This window comes from Echinops telfairi, unplaced genomic scaffold, assembly GCF_000313985.2.
Source record: "Echinops telfairi isolate 266 unplaced genomic scaffold, ASM31398v2 ScPeMD7_655;HRSCAF=1070, whole genome shotgun sequence".
In the NCBI taxonomy this organism is placed as follows: domain Eukaryota; kingdom Metazoa; phylum Chordata; class Mammalia; order Afrosoricida; family Tenrecidae; genus Echinops; species Echinops telfairi.
The window spans coordinates 11,274,888-11,291,418 of record NW_022104553.1 but is presented as its reverse complement, the minus strand read 5'-3'; the positions used below and the strand labels follow the sequence as shown (position 1 = coordinate 11,291,418).

At 37.7% G+C, this 16,531-nt stretch overlaps 1 protein-coding gene across 1 annotated transcript in view; it reads left to right on the top strand.

Moving 5' to 3' along the window:
* Nucleotides 1-16,531, top strand: part of LOC101648897 (butyrophilin-like protein 1) — a 91,445-nt gene that overhangs the window by 68,296 nt on the left and 6,618 nt on the right. Inside the window, exons 15-17 of the mRNA XM_030886200.2 lie at nt 819-839; nt 3,178-3,195; nt 5,575-5,595. Coding sequence (XP_030742060.2) covers nt 819-839; nt 3,178-3,195; nt 5,575-5,595 — 60 coding nt within the window. The remainder of the gene's footprint in view (nt 1-818; nt 840-3,177; nt 3,196-5,574; nt 5,596-16,531) is intronic.

Genomic DNA, 16,531 nt, shown 5'->3' with positions numbered 1-16,531 from the left:
GTTTCTCAGTATTCAGTTTGCAGTTTCAGCTCTCTCTCTCTCAGGCATTGATTATGCCACATACCATAATTAGGTGCTTCATCATGTTAATAAAAACCATGATCCTTGGTCATTTTCCCTTAATTTTGTCTCATTTGTGTTTCAGAGAGTTTGAAAGGGAAATAAGTAGAGGCATATCTTCCATTAATGCATAATCTCCATGGAAGGAAGCCAAACAATGAGCATTAGATGGCAGGTAGCGCAAAGGGTTTCCATTGAAATTAGGCAGATCCTGATGTGAGAGAACATTTGTCAAAGCTCTTGTGGTGCCAACTGTGGCCAACACCTCTGTGCAAGAGGGCTTTGTGCAGACCTTTAAAAATGCAGTAGACAGTCTTTTGAGATGATGCCTGGATTCTCTGCCTTGTGAGCTGCGTCCTAGCTCCCGGGAGCCAATCATGAGCATCCCCTGTGTATGGTGTTCCTCTTGCAATCCGACAGGTTTCCTTTTATGCTCTGAGTTTGTCACTTCTAAGAGTAGCCACTTCATGTTATTGAATACTGTGCTCTTACGATCCTTCATAAATTCTATCTACTTTTTTCCCCAGATAAATTGAAAGAAAAAATAGGTAGGTTCCACTATCTTCCATTAGTGCTATGTATGTGTTGAAGAAATGTCTGATCTTGATATATAGAGAGAGCATCTTGACATGTAGGCTTGGATGTCAGTTGGTAGAAAGTGTTAAACTGGATGAATGAATTTGCATGAATGTCTGTTAATTCATTTGAAAATTATTTTATCCATTTTAACAGAATTTTCTCTGTTTCTTTTTCCCCAGAGCAAATGAACTTGGATACAGGTGAGAGTTACTTTCCCCCATATACGGATAATGTGCTCGAATGACACGTCCTCTGTGAATGCAGGGCTGAGCTCTCACCATCCGGGCATTCCATCTGCCCAGTAATGTTTTAACGCATCCAAAGTCCTCAGATTTATTCGAAACTTGCACTTTTCTTTTCCATGGCTTTGTGTCTTTTGCTGGGAGGAAAAGGGAATTTCTAATAGTGGTCTATTTGTAAAAAGCGACAAGAGAAAGAAAAGAGAAAGCACAGCTGGAGAAGCAAGGACCACAGTGCTATGCAGTACCAGCAACATGTGCTGTTGAGTGCTGTGACCAACGTTCTAAAACTATGTCAAAGTCAATGGCATTTGTAAGGATGTTCCTATCCGTGATGACGACTTATGGATGATGATGATGGTGATGATGATTAGAACAGTGTGTCTCCACAAGGGAATCAAGGGGAAGGTTTTAAATAATTTTAAACATGAGTAATGAGAAGTTAGTGTCCAAGTAAATTTTTGATAGACTATTTGAAAAACAAAGTCGTCTTCTTCAGCCTATGGTTTTTTTTCTGAATTACTTTGACAATTGATCTTCAGGTTGTCATTGAAGCACCTATTCTTCTCCATCTGTGGTGAAATGAAAGACTTGGGAACACATTGCTCTTTGCTTGTTATGGAAAATAAATGGACTGTTATTGCCTGTTTATTTTTCAGATCATCAGGAAGAAAGCGGTAAATTTTAATTACATTTAATTATTGATAAGATAAAGTCTGCACAAGATTTTGAGGGTTGTTTTCTCTTTCTTCCTTTCTCTCTTTCTTTCTTTCTCTCTCTCTCTCTTTCTTTCTTTCTTTCTTTCCCTTTTCCTCTCTGTCTTCACAAGCCTTTCTCTTTCTCCGACAAATTGGATGAGCTTCTCTCTTCTGTGCTTGTCATTCTTTTTTATTACATTGCAATGGTCCATGGGCATCTCTCAGGTCTTTGTTCTTCCTTTGCATCACTGCGTTACTAATTTCCATTCCAGTCATTCTGTCTGAGATGAGGAAAATTGTCACGTGTTAATATATTAGCTAGCTTGTTTCGGTGTCTGCTCTGCCCATTATCTCCCTGTAAGAAGGCTATGTCCGGGAAACATTTGGCATAACATATTCAGTGGACCCTCTCTTGAAAATGTTTCCTAGCATTCGGCCTTATGATCACAGTCCTAGCAGTCTAGGTCATCTGGGGAGTTTTCCACTCTGCATAAGGTTTCAGTCTTCACATTGTAGTTGACCAGATTTCTCTCTCAGCCACTGACTTGTCCACTTATCGATTACACACACTTCATCATGCCACAGAAGGTGCTGATGTGCATAGTTTTCCTTTGTTTTGTCTAATATATTTTTCAGAAATATAATAAGACATATGAATAAGAAAAGACAGATGTTGGTCAAATCTTGCGTTATTACCACATATGTGTTTTTAAGACGCCAAAACAAAATAGTGCCTCTAGCTGTCAGGTAGCAGAAAGGGCTTTAAACTTGAGTGCACGTTTTGGCTATAATTCCCGCTTCTACCTATTTTTAAATATTTCCCTCTTTGCTTTTGACAGCCAAACAGAAGGCAGATAAAGGTGAAATTTCCTTTCTGCTCTTTGCAGACAACGCTCTGTAATGACAGCTGTCCTAGATGGTTTGAGCTCTCAGCATACGGGCATTTGTTGGAACTTCGTAATTTAGCTCAGCAATATTTTAAATGTTTGAAGGACTTTACTTTTCATCTTTTTAAATGGATTTGCCTTTCCTTCTTTGGAAGATTTTGCATTAATTACTTCTAGTGACATATTTGAGAAAAAAATACAAAGGCAGTTGTGAATGTTAAAGCAACAGAATATGCGCATCAAACACCACACTATTGAGTTATGACAGTTGTTGAAACCTGTCATGCCTGCAGTCCTGAGCCCAATGCCAAGAAAAAAATTTTTTACAATGACAGTGGCATTTGTGATTGTGTTTACATCTATGACGATCATTGCAATAATACATGGATAGTAGTGGTGATGATGATGAGCAGGAAAACAATGTAATTTTTTGTAAAGAGTGTTCCAGGGGAGAGTTTTTGGGTAAATTTAGGTGCAAATAAGAAGTTTATGCAAAAATCATTTTAAAAATTTCTTTATATATATTACTTGAATTAAATTAAAGCCTTAATGATTCAGGCATTAGTTGAGTGTAACAATTTGACAAGAAGTCATGGGATTTTGCCTTCGATGCACCTATTCTATTGCATATGTGGTGCATTAAAGAGGGTAGGTAGATTGTTTCATTTTGTTCTCGCTGTTTCAAAATTGATTACAATTGCTCTTATTTTTCAGGTCTTCGGGAAGAAAATGGTAAACATTCCTATAATTCATATAGACAGGATATGATTTCTTATGATTTTATTGCTTCATTGCTATTTTCTCTACCTTACTCTTCTAAAAAAATGTGAGCCTTTCTCTTGTGTACTTTACATTGATCCTTATTACAGTGATATGCTTTGTGCGCAATTCTCTACTCTTTGTTAGTTTGTCTCCAGTGTACCGATTTTCCCATTGTTCCATTATCATTTCAATAACATTCTTTCTTCATCCTTCCACATGATGCAACGAAAGGAACTTGTCTTCTTCGGTCAGATAGGAAGAAAATTCTGGTGTGAGAATTTCAAGGTCGGACTCTTGAAATGTCTATTAGGCCCAACATCTTTCTCATTGTAAGAAAGCTAGGTCAAGGAAATGGACTGCTTAAAGCATGCAGTAGATGGTCTCTACAAAGGAGGCTTATCATCTTTTAATTTGTGAGGAGGGTCTCAGTAACTCGGATCCACAGTGGAGTATCTAGTGTCCCTTGTGTTTCTCAGTATTCAGTTTGCAGTTTCAGCTCTCTCTCTCTCAGGCATTGATTATGCCACATACCATAATTAGGTGCTTCATCATGTTAATAAAAGCCTTGATCCTCGGTAATTTTCCCTAAATTTTCTCTCATTTGTGTTTCAGAGAGATTGAAAGGGAAATAAGTAGAGGTATATCTTCCATTAATGCATAATCTCCATGGAAGGAAGCCAAACAATGAGCATTAGATGGCAGGTAGCCCAAAGAGCTTCCATTGAAATTAGGAAGATCCTGATGTGAGAGAACATAGTTCAAAGCTCTTCTGGTGCCGACTGTGGCCAACGCCTCTGTGCACGAAGGCTTTGTGCAGACCTTTAAAAATGCAGTGGACAGTCTTTTGAGATGATGCCTGGATTCTCTGCCTTGTGAGCTGCGTCCTAGCTCCCGAGAGCCAATCATGAGCATCCACTGTGTATGGTGTTCCACTTGCAATCCAACAGGTTTCCTTTTATGCTCTGATTTTGTCACTTCTAAGAGTAGCCACTTCATGTTATTGAATACTGTGCTCTTACGATCCTTCATAAATTCTATCTACTTTTTCCCCCAGATAAATTGAAAGAAAAAATAGGTAGGTTGATATCTTCCATTAATGGTAAGTATGTGTTGAAGAAGTGTCAGACCTTGATATATAGAGTATCTTCACATAATGGGACTGGATTGTCAGTTGGTAGAAAGTGTTAAACTGAGTGAATGAATTTGCATGAATTTTTGTTAATTCATTTGAAAATGATTTCATCCATTTCTAACAGAATTTTCTCTCCGTTTCTTTTTCCCCAGAGCAAATGAACTTGGAGACAGGTGAGAGTTACTTTCCCCCATATACGGATAATGTGCTCAAATGACACTTCCTCTGTGAATGCAGGGCTGAGCGCCCAGCATCCGGGCATTCTTTCTGCCCAGTAATGTTTTTGGCTCATCAAAGCCCTTTAACTTTATGAGCACTTTGCTTTTCTCTTGTCAGTGGATTTGTATATATTCCATGGGGGGTGGGGGGGCCTATCTGGGGGACTATCTGATAGTGACATTTTGGGGAAAATATTTTTTATCCCATTATTAGTTTAATGAAATATTTTGACAATAAATCTTAAGGCTTTGACTTTGAAACAGGTATTCTTTAACTTATCTGCCTGGTTAAAATAATTTTGTAAGTTACATTTGTTTGCTTGCTTGCTGTTAAAAATTGACTCCTACTGCCTCTTCCTTTTTCAGATCTTTAGGAAGTAAATGGCAAACTTTAATGATAATTAATCTATTGACTAGATATGATCACAAGAGTATTATTTTTCAACCTTTCTCTTCCTTTTTACTGCCTTTTTTCCTTTAACATTTATGTAAGTTTAATCTTTTGTGATTTTCATTCTTTTTCTTTACATTATAATGTTCTACACCCATTTCTCTACTCTTGCTTTTTTCTCGTTCCTCTTTTCAGCTCATGGATTTTCTCATTCTTCCATAGTCTCTCTCTAAAGCATTATTTCTTCACCTTACCTTCTGATGTTAATAACAATAGCTTCCTCGATCCAGTCTGAGAGGAGGAAAACTGTGATGTGACGATGTACTAAATAGAGCTTTTGAGGCTGTATTTAGACACTGAAAATATACACAGTTTACAGTCGCTTGAAAGGGATGCCTATAAGCTCTGCCTTGCTGTAGTCTTAGCATTCCACACCAATGGTGGAATCATCCACTGGGTTTCGTGATTAAGAGTCATCATTGTGTAATTTGATACATTTGCCTTTCCATCACCGATTTTTTCCCCTTGCTAATAGTAGTTACTTCATCATGTAATTAAACCCTCTGAGCCTCAGATCATTAATACATTTAATTTAATTTGTTTTTCAGAGAAAATGAAAGAAGAAAAAGGTATGTTTACATCTTCCATTAATACAAAGTCTTGTTTAAGAAATATCACACATTCTCATTGAGAGCAAAGCAATTGGCTTTAGACCAGTGCGGGGTCAAATAATTTAACATCCAGTTCACTGCCCTAATGACCATTTTTCATATATGAGCGCCAGATAATGGGTTTGTTTCAAACTGTGTGAATGAATTTTCTTGGATTTCTGTTCATTCTTTTAAGATATACTTTCATCTACTTTTATATACTTGTAGCAGTTTGCTGCAAATTGTTTATATGATTTTTAATACCCAAGATGAAGAAAAATTTGTTTATATATGAAGGCCTCTTTTACATATGATTGACGAACTGAGTGAAGTCATTATTGCATGTGCTCAGAAGAAGCTCAATAACAAAATACCCATTTATAAACTATCAAGGGCTCATGAGGGAGGCGGGAGCGGGGAGGGAGGAGAAAAATGAGGACCTAATGTCGGGGGTTTAAATGGAGAGAAAATGTTTTGAGAAACGATGTACAAATGCGCTTTACACAATTGATGTGTGTATGGATTGCGATAACAGTTGTATGAGCCCCTAATAAAATGTTAAAAAATAAAAAATAAAATAAAACAAAATTATCTTAGTATAAAAAATTAAAAAAAAAGAAGCTCAATAACTTCATTCTCAGTGACATACCATAACTGAACTTTAAACTTGCTGCTAAAACTTTGGCTTTTTTCTTTTTTCCAAAGAATTTATATACATAGCCTTCCCTCTACTTTTTTGTTTTTGTTCCTAAAGATGCACACTGTGTATAGTTACATAGCCCATCTCAACAAATGAAATCTGCAAGAGTATCCCGTTAAATCCCCCAAACGTGGGTCTTTTTCTCTCTGCCTCCCTTACTCCCCCACCCTCAATATCCCATCTCACCTTTCTCTTTGTCCCTTCGCAGTCCTTGGTCTCCTCATAGTCATCAAAGCCTTACCTTTGGGTGTGGAACCCTCATTTCATTTTGTTTGTTTTTCCTTATAATAATAGTGTTGTTGAATATCTATCTTTGTAAGATGACTACGTTTCCTAAGTCTAATGTACTCTAGCTTAATCGATTTTAAAAGAACTTTCTCTGTGCATTTTCTTCCAAGAAGATGAAATTGGAGAAATGTGAGCGTCACTTTCCTCCATACGCAGATCATGCACTATCATGACAGTGGTCCTCAGTGATTTGAGGACGTAGCTCTCAGGATCTGAGCATTATTTCTGAGCCATAAAAATTTAGCTCAGCCCATTTTTTTTTAGTTTTATTATTACCTTACATTTATTTTTCAATGACTATATATCTGTTGCTCTAGGGGAAAATATCAATTTCTTATTGTAATACATTTAACAAAAGTACAACACTAATAACAATTTTAAAATAAAAACAGGGCTTGAGAAGCAGGGACCACAGTATTACGCTGAAACAATAACACATGCCTGTATTGTAACCAGTGCTGAATCCCATACTAAGATAAAGTATGTAAAAAGTATGAGCATTTTTAAAGGTGTTGGTATCTATAATGACAATTTTGATGATATATGGATAATGATGATGATGGTAATGGGAACAATGTACTTATAAATAAAGAGGAATTAAGGGAAAAGTTTTAGATAACTTTATGAACAAATAATTAGAAGTTATTGTCAAATTAAATTTAAAATTAATTTTGGACTACTATTTGAAATAAAGTCTTGGTGTTTCCATTGACATTTCAGTGAAATACCTTCACAGTAAATCTGAGAGTTTTGCCATTGAAGCAGCTATTCATTTATATATGTGGTGGACTACAAGAGCTTGGGGAAACACTTTTGTGTACTTGCTTTCTATTTCAAACCAACTCCTCTCACTACAGTTGAGTCAATTCTGACTCCAAGAAATCACAGAGGAGGAGGTAGAACTGACCCTGTGGTTTTTCAAGACTGTAACTCTTCTGGGGTAGAAGACCTCATTTTTTCCCTGAGAAGTGGCTGGTGGCTTGGAACTGCTGACCTTGTGGTTAGCAGCCCAATGCGCAACCACTATGCCACCAGTGCTCAAAAAAAAAAAAAAAAATCAGAGTTCCAGAAGTGAGATTTCAACCTATGCCACCATTCAGAAACCAAAATCCCCGTCTAGAGGAAGTACCCATCACTTGTCTGCCAATTTGTCATAGTGTGGTGGCTTGTGAGTTGCTGTGATGCTGGAAGCTATGTCCCTGGTATTTCAAATGTCCCAAGGTCACCCAAAGTGAACAGATTTGAATGGAGCATCCAGACTAAGGACAGCTAATGAAGAAGGACTCAGCTACCCACTTCAGAAAGAGTCTCTGCAAACCTTATACCTTCAAAACATTGTCAGATACTGAAAGTCTAATGATTGGAAGCTGAGCATTATGTGAGATTGGGTCAGACTATGGACACCTTTGGTCCGTTTACTTGTGTGTTATTGACCATGCCAAAGTAGTTGACTGTGTGGATCATAACAAAATCGGGATAGCCTTGAGAGGAGTGGAAATTCCAAAACACTTCATTGCATTCATGAGGAATTGGTACAGGTATCAGAGGCAGTTGTGCAAACAGAACAAGAGAATACTGCATGGTTTAAAATCAGGAAAGATGTGTTTAGGGGTTGTATCCTCTCACCATACTTATTCAATCTGCATGCTGAGCAAATTATCAGAGAAGCAGGGTTACATGAAGAGAAATGAAGCATCATGATGGGAGAAATGCTACATATTGGAAGTGGAGCAGATTTAATTTCCTGGATGACCTGATCAAGAATATCAGCAGACATGCCATCTATTCTGTGGACAGTGTCGTTGCACTCAATTTTGTAACAAATTCATCTCCGATCATAACTCCATCAATGTCTGCCCACTGGCAATAGCAAATACTCAGCAATGGTGTGAGGTTTCATAGCTCTGGCATTTCTGAGTGTCACCAAATAAGCTTCAATGGCTGCTGCATTTTGTATGTGGTACTTGCCACCAGTGCCAAGTCTGGCTTTTTTGAGTTCATCAGCTTTGCTTGTAAAATCCTTGCGAGCAAAGCTCAATTCTTGCTATCAAATTGGCATTTTAGTTTGTTAGCCTTCATAGATTTGGCTGATAAAACTTCACAACAAACAGCACATTGTGGTTTCTCAATTCCCGCTGTAATGATTGAGGTAAAACCATACTGTAAAAAATCCTCACTGTATTTTCTTAAAGTTCTTCTCGACAAGATCCATTGTCATTGGATGGTTTGGTAATGAAAAGAATATATAACAATAACTTTAATAGTACAAAAAATGTTACATGGCATAGTTCAGTCAATAGCATTCATTAAAGTTTCCTATGATTTAAAAAAAAAAGAGAGAAATGCTTATTTAGGACCCTTGACATGCAGATGACACAATCTCGCTGGCTGAAAATGAGGAGGACTTGAAACAGATGCTGAGGAAGATCAAGGATTGCAGATTTCAATAACACGACTCAATGCAAAGAGGATCAAAATCCTCACAAGTGGACAATAGGTAGCATTATGATAAATGGCAAAAAGGTTGACGTTTTCAAGGACTTTACTTGCTTGGATCCACAGTCAATGCTCATGGAAGCACCAGTCAAGAGTTCAATGAATTGACTACATTCAGTAAATCTACTGCACAAGCCCTCTTTGGAGTGTTGAAAACCAAGGGTCGTAGTATGAGGACTAAGGTGCCCCATTTCCATTGCTCATATGCATGTAAAAATTGCATTTTGAATGAGAATAGATGTGTTTGAAGTGTGGTGCTTGAGAAGAATATTGAAAGTACCACGAACTGATAAAAGGACAAAGCAATGTCTTGGAAGAAATATAGTCAGAGTGTTCCTGAGAGGCAGGAATGGCAAGGCTTTGTCTTGGTGGACATATTGTCCGGAGAGACCAGTTCCTGGAGAAGGCCATCATGCTGGATAAAGTAGAGAATCAATGAAAAAGTGCAAGGCCCTCAGGGAGATGAGTTGACACGGTGGCTGCCCCAACGGGTTCAAGAACGAGAACCACTGTGCGGCTGGCTCAGGATTGGGTAATGGCTCATTCTGTCTTGCACAGGGTCACTATGGTTTACAGCTGACTTGAAGGCACCGTGCAACAACAAAAACAGAGGAAGTAGAACTTGAATCTGGAGCCTTTGACCACTCACTTTCCTGTAGTGGACGTTCTGTCCTAAGAAAAAACAATAGACAAAAGTCACTGGTTCTTTTATGGTATTGGTACCCCATTTCCCCGAAAGTAAGACATCCCCCCAAAATAAGACCTACTTACAGTTTTGTCTCTCGCTGACATATAAGGCATCCCCCCGAAAATAAGACCTCCCTGAAAACAAAGCCCCTCGAAGCTACCGTAACTCTGGACTCTGATCCGTAGTGGTGGCCACCACTGCACAGCTCACTGTTGGCTGCAGCGCAGCCGGAGCAGACAGGAAGTGCGAGGTCTCTTTTCATAAAACAATAAACAATAAATGTGTACCATATGGAAAAATAAGACATCCCCTGAAAATAAGACCTAGCGCATCTTTGGGAGCAAAATTAATATAAGACACTGTCTTATTTTCGGGGAAACAGGGTAGCTGTGACAATAATTGTGATAACATGATGATAATGATTATTACAATGTAATGGTTTCTAAAGCAGAACCCAGGGGGCATTTGGATAATCTTTGGTACAAATTATTCAAAGTTTTGTCAAAATAAACAAAATTTCTGCTGCAATCTAACATTTGAAGCAAGGTTTTTAAAATCTCATTTCATCTAAGTCCCTGGGAAATACTTGTTAAACCATTTCCTTTAAACGCAGCTACTCTGTTTCATATATGGTTGATTAAACGTGTTTGGAAAGATAAAAATTTCCTTTTAAATATTATTAATCCTTATGATCATCACATATTTCCTAATTTTTATCTATTTTTTACAGATACATTGAAAGAAGAGAACGGTAGGTTTCTCTATCACATGAATGCAAAGTCTGGGTTTAGGAAATGTCATACCTCACTAAACAGTGGACTTCTTTTGAAGTGGCGTCACCCATAACCAAGTGAATTTGCTTGAATTAGCAGCTGAGTGAAGCAGCAAATTGTTCATCTTTGCTCTTTCCAGTTTCTTCCTCTGTCATTGCAGGAATGACTTCTGAATCGTCACAGTGATCATATGTCACGGTGCTTATAATGTATGTAGTGCTGGGCCTGGCACAGAGAACGGCCCGTGCTACGGAGATGGGAATCACTAGCCATTTGTGGTTGTGGGTTTGGTGGGATGGATGATAATAATGGGGACAGCAAATTATTTTAAAAATAGAGTTCAAGGAATCATGTGAGGCAACTACAAGTTTTACTAACATAAGTTCTCTAGTTGAAGTAAATATGTTCATAAGATAACTAGAAAATAACCGTTTTCTTAAAATATTTTGCCTTTGAATTGGCTGACCTCTTATACAAATTGTGTTAAGCCGGGATGACTAGGGAAACAAATCAGGGATACACGTAGAAGTATAAGAGAGAGCTTTATATCAAGAGGCAATTATATATCAAGCAAACATCCTAGCCCAGTGCAGCACAAGTCTATAAATCCGATACTCGTCCATAACCCCTCTTCAGACTCACAAAGCCTCATGAAATGATGCAGCATGCAGGAACATCAATGGCTGGTTGGTGCAAAGTCCCTGTGAATCTAATGCTGGTGACTCTGGGTGCTCTGTAAATCATTCTACAGCAGGAAGGGAAGGCAGAGAGGGGGCGGGGATTACCAGAATGCCCCTTATGAGGAGGTGACACCCACAAGGAGGCACCAGGAGGCAGCAACCTGATTGACAGGCTAGACTTCGCCCCTGCACTTCAAGTTGAGACAGAATTATGTAACATATGTAACACAAATGTTAAGCAAAATGCATTTTTGGAAAATATTTTTGTTTGTTTTGATTTTTTTCAAAGTGACTCATATCATTATGTTTATTTTTGATATAAATCTCAGAAAGAAAATGGGAAACTTTAAAGATATTTACTTTAAGATATGATTTTCCGATAATGATTTTTACTTACTTTCCCCCTCTTCTGTCTCATGTCCCTCTTTATATGAGGATAAGCACAAAAAAGTGCTTCAAAATTGTAGAACCCTTTTTAAAATAAAAAATATCATAAATAAAAAATAAATATAGACAAAAATATCACAACGGGAAGTTCTCATTTCCAAATTTCTGGAAGAGATATAATTATCTCTCAAAGACGACTGCACACTTCAATTAATACTATATCAAAATATCAGTTTTGGCATCCTTAATGAACTCAGCTCATGTTCTTATTAAAAGTTTTTTAAGTTTAGGGAACAAAAAGAAGTCTGAAAGGGACTCAGGGTGGATAGGGTAAGATTTCCCAGCAAAAGTCTCGGGAGAAAGCCCTTGGAACTCTTGGAGAATGAGCAGGTTCATTTCCGGGGTCATCTACTTGGTTCTAGCTCCTAACAGCCGTAAAGGGCAGGGCAGGACTGTCCTGGTGTGTTTCCAAGACAGTGACGTTTTATGGGAGTAGAAAGTCTTCTCTTTCTCCTGCAGTAGATGATAGTCTTGAACTGCTAACCCTGTGGTTAACAGCCCAATGCTTAACCTCTGATTCCACCAGATGCATCGTTGTGTTGGAAAAAGTTTGTTCGGGACAACTTTCCAGGCTGCTTTTTAATCAATGTAGTTTTCCATGTTCTTAAATTTTCTTCATGATACTCTCCCTTGATCATTTGGTACCTTCAAGAAAACCTATCAAGACGAGCATTCTAGAATTCCCACAATCAGCCATCATAACCTACTAAGAGGTGCTCTCTGCTTTGAATTGAACTGGTCCAGAAGATACACTTCGGATCAAATATTTTAATTGAACCTAAGTTTTGAAGGCATCCAAAGGAGATTAAGAGAAACACATATTACTGAGAGAAACTGTCTGCAAATCTACTGATCGCAGAGACATGTTTAGACACATTTTGTTTGGAATGAACCCATATATGTGTGAACTGGGTCCCCAGTAGTAATAGTCTTTTACGTCCCCTCCCAAATGTATGGTTTCCTCTGATTTGCTTGTTAGTCATTATTAATACTGTACAACATTACCACTTATATCCCCGCCTTTTTCCTTCTCACACCTTAACTCTATTTGACAATTTTTTGCTATGTTTATTGGATGTATTATTTTTCATGATGTTAACAGCAACTTCTCTTGCCTAATATGAGATGAAGAAAAATAAGATGCAGGAATTTATGTGACAGAATTCTTGCTTTGCTTATATTGTTATTCCAAGGGAGTGGCGATTTTCTAATAGGACACTCCTTAACTAAATTCAATATGCACTTCCTTGGAAAAGTTAGTGATATTTTCTGCCTTGTGGCTGACATCTCAGTTGAATGGATCAGTAGTTCAGTCATTGATTTAGCATAGTACTGCTAGGTTTCCATTTTGCAGGATTATGGTAGACAGTTTGTCATGTTACCGAACTCAATGATTCTTGGATCCAAACAACAGCAACAACTGAGACACACTGCTTCACAGTCACCTTGTTAGTTTTAAGTTAAATACCTACTCATTAGAAGCATTGAGTAGATTGTGAGAATATTTTCACAAATACTATGTAACACAGCAACCTTAAGGTTGATGATGTGTATAAATATTAGCATCCTGTAGTAAGTGGGCACTTCAAAAAGTTTATGGAAAGCATTTATTACCTTTCAATTCTATATTGCTGCAATCTTTTTGAAGCCCTTTTGTAGTCCACAAAGTGCAATTCTTTGGAGAACTTTATAATTGCCCCTTTGCATAGGCACTGTAAATTTATTTCTCTAAATACATAAATTACATTTTAATCATTTTTCTCTCTTTTCTAGTATGTATTTTAAAAGCAAAAAGTTAGTTCATCTTTTTAAACCCTAATTATCTATCTTATGTGTTTGTATGGGGTATTTCCCAGCAAGTTTCTCTTATTTTCCCCTGTGATATTAAAATGTGATATTTAATTTTGTTTATCAGGAAAACTTCTGAAGGAAATTGGTAATTTAATTCTCAAAGTAAAACTTTTGTTTCATTTGTATATCCCCCTTATGTTTCTTTACCTTTTAAATTAATTCCTTATTTCAAATCCCTTTTGCATTTTACCTATATATATTGCACTTATCATATTAAAAATAATTTCTGTACTATACTTGCTTATGTACTCAATACCAAATACCCCTAGAGATCATGTGATTGAATCCTTTAAATTATTCATGACAACTCATCGTGGAAGTTGACAATAGCATGGCTAATGTAATGGTAATGATTACAGCGACAGCCCACAGATGGATGCTTGTTGTTGCCTCTGCATCTTTATCTTTTTAACATTTCCGGTCTTACGTGTGCATTTCTTTTCAGCTAAGAAGTACACACCAGTTCAGCATGTTAAGTGACTCTCATGTTCTTTCTGAGTCTCATATTTCACAATTAATAAGCAGTCCAACCATTCACTAAGCCCCATTACTAAAATAGTCAGTGCTAGAACTTAATAGAAGAGAATGTAGAAAATAAGCAGTGCATTTTCACATAATTTGAATATCCTTTGATTGAGATCAAACAGGTCATGCATTTTATTTTATTTTATTTTAATGAATACTTTCCTAGATTTCCATTTGGTTTTTTCTCTTTGTCTCCCCCACTCTCAATTTTTTAATTGGGTCATTTTTTTTTTCTTGCTTCTTTCATTCCACTCTGTGCAATTCCTTTTTTATTTCACCTATCCATTTACCATCCTTCTCTAATTTAATTTTAATATTTTTCCCTCACCGTGCCATTTCTTTCTTGCTTTTTTCATTCATTTATTCACTTGCTTAAAGAGCCCTGGTAGCATAGTGGTTACACACTGGGTTGCTACCTGCAAGGTCAGCAGTTTGAAGCCAGCAGCCATTCAATGCAAGAACCAAGAGACTTTCTGCTCATGAGGAGTTACAGTCTCAGAAACCCACAGGGGCAGTTTTGCCCTGTCCTTTAGGGTCATTTTGTGTCAGAACGGACTCATTATGTATATGTGCATACATGCATAATTCAATGCCATTAGTAAGATCAAGGTTAGGGGAGGACTGTGGATGGAACAGACCATCAGTTGCTTGTGTGATGCTTCATGTTGGAGCTGAAAGATGAGAAGAAGTCAATGGGAAGCAAAGTAAATCCTCACGTGTCTCTCACAGGAATCTTGAGGCAATCTTAATAGTAAGTGTGACGCACTGAGTACTAGTAACTGAAGACCAGACTATGTGTGGGATGACATCAAGGACGTCATACATGGAAGTAAAAGTCCAAAAAAAAAGGAAGAAAAGATAAAAATGACTATCAGAAGAGATTATGAAATTAGATCTTGAATATAGAGTAATTAAAAAAAGAAAGCAAGAATGAAGTCAACGCGCTGAGTAGAAGACTTTATTCCCTTTTGGTTTTCTTCTCTTGGTCTTTGCATGCTTCATTAGAACACTTTTGTTGGTCTTGTGGAGCTACCCATTGAAATTTTCTGCGCAACTCTTCGGCTTCCTCCTTTCTTCCGTTTGTCTTAGCTAATCTATGCTTAAGAGAAAGCTTAAGACCATCTTCGGACACACACAGGGAGCTTTGCTTTATTTCCTGTCTTTTTAGAGACCGGTCGTTTTCTTCACGTTTGTTGTTCTTGATGTCATCCCACAGTTCCTCAGGCCTTCTGCCAGTAGTGGTCAAGCATGACATGGTCTTCAGATGTTTTCGCATGCAGGTGGGAGACACTCAGGCTTGAGTTCGGCTCCCAGGCGCTTCTTCTAATTTTCCTCTGCTTTCATCTGAAGGTACATACGAGCCATCAACGATCTGTTCCCAGTCTGTTCCCCTGGCCTGGTTTCAGCACCATCTCTTTCAACAGATGGAGTCCATTTGGTTTCTGTGTATTCTATTTGGATCATCCATGGCCAGTTGCCTTTGGTGTTGCTTAAAAAAAGGTGCTCGTGATGAAGTCTTGGGTCTTATAAAATTCTATCATGAAATTTCCAGCTTCCTTTCTATCATTGAGACCATATTTTTCCAACTACAGTTCCTTCCTGTGTCTTTCCAACTTTTGTATTCTAATCACTATTAGTTATCAATGCATCCTGGTTGCTTTTTAAAATCCATTTCAGATTGAAGACATTGGTAGAATTTGTCAATTTATGCACCATTAGCTTTAGTGGTTGGTATAAAAATTTGAATAATAGTTGTTTGGACTAGCTTTCCATGTTTATGGAAAGATCATTGTATCACAGGCAGCACTGTCCTACACGACAGATCCGGCAATGAATGTGCCGCCAGTCCTCTGCAGTCTGTCACTCCTGGCGTAACAGAGCATGTGTCTTTCTGATCCAACATGGTAAGTGTCAGTCTTTTCAGCTCATTAATTCCCAATATATCCATTTTTGTGCATTTTACTTAATTCTGAATAACGTCCAGATTCCTAGGTTCATACTTCATACATTCTAAGTTCTGCTTATAAATAGGGATTTGCAGATTTTTCTTCTTATCTTGAGGCATTTCCCATCAGCCAATAAAGACCCTCAAGGCATTAGTCTCAAAGGCTTTGCTCCATCCACATCATGATCATTGATTGTGCTTTGAGAAGACCTCTCTTTCACAGTCACATGTGGACTGCCTTCCAACCTCAGGGGCTCATCTCCTGGCACTACCCCGAACAATGTTCTGCTGCTATCCAAAATGTTTCCACGGCTAATTCCTCTGAAGTGGAAAATCTGTTCATTATTCAGAATCTGTTCTTCGTCTTGAAGCTCTGTTGAAACCTATTCACTTTGGGTGAAACTGCTAGTGTTTGAAAATACTAGTGACATGCTTCCAGCATCACAACAGCACACAATCCATAACAGTACGACAATGGTGAGTAATGAGGCTGGCTAAGTTGAGTTTTCATCTGTAGAAGAA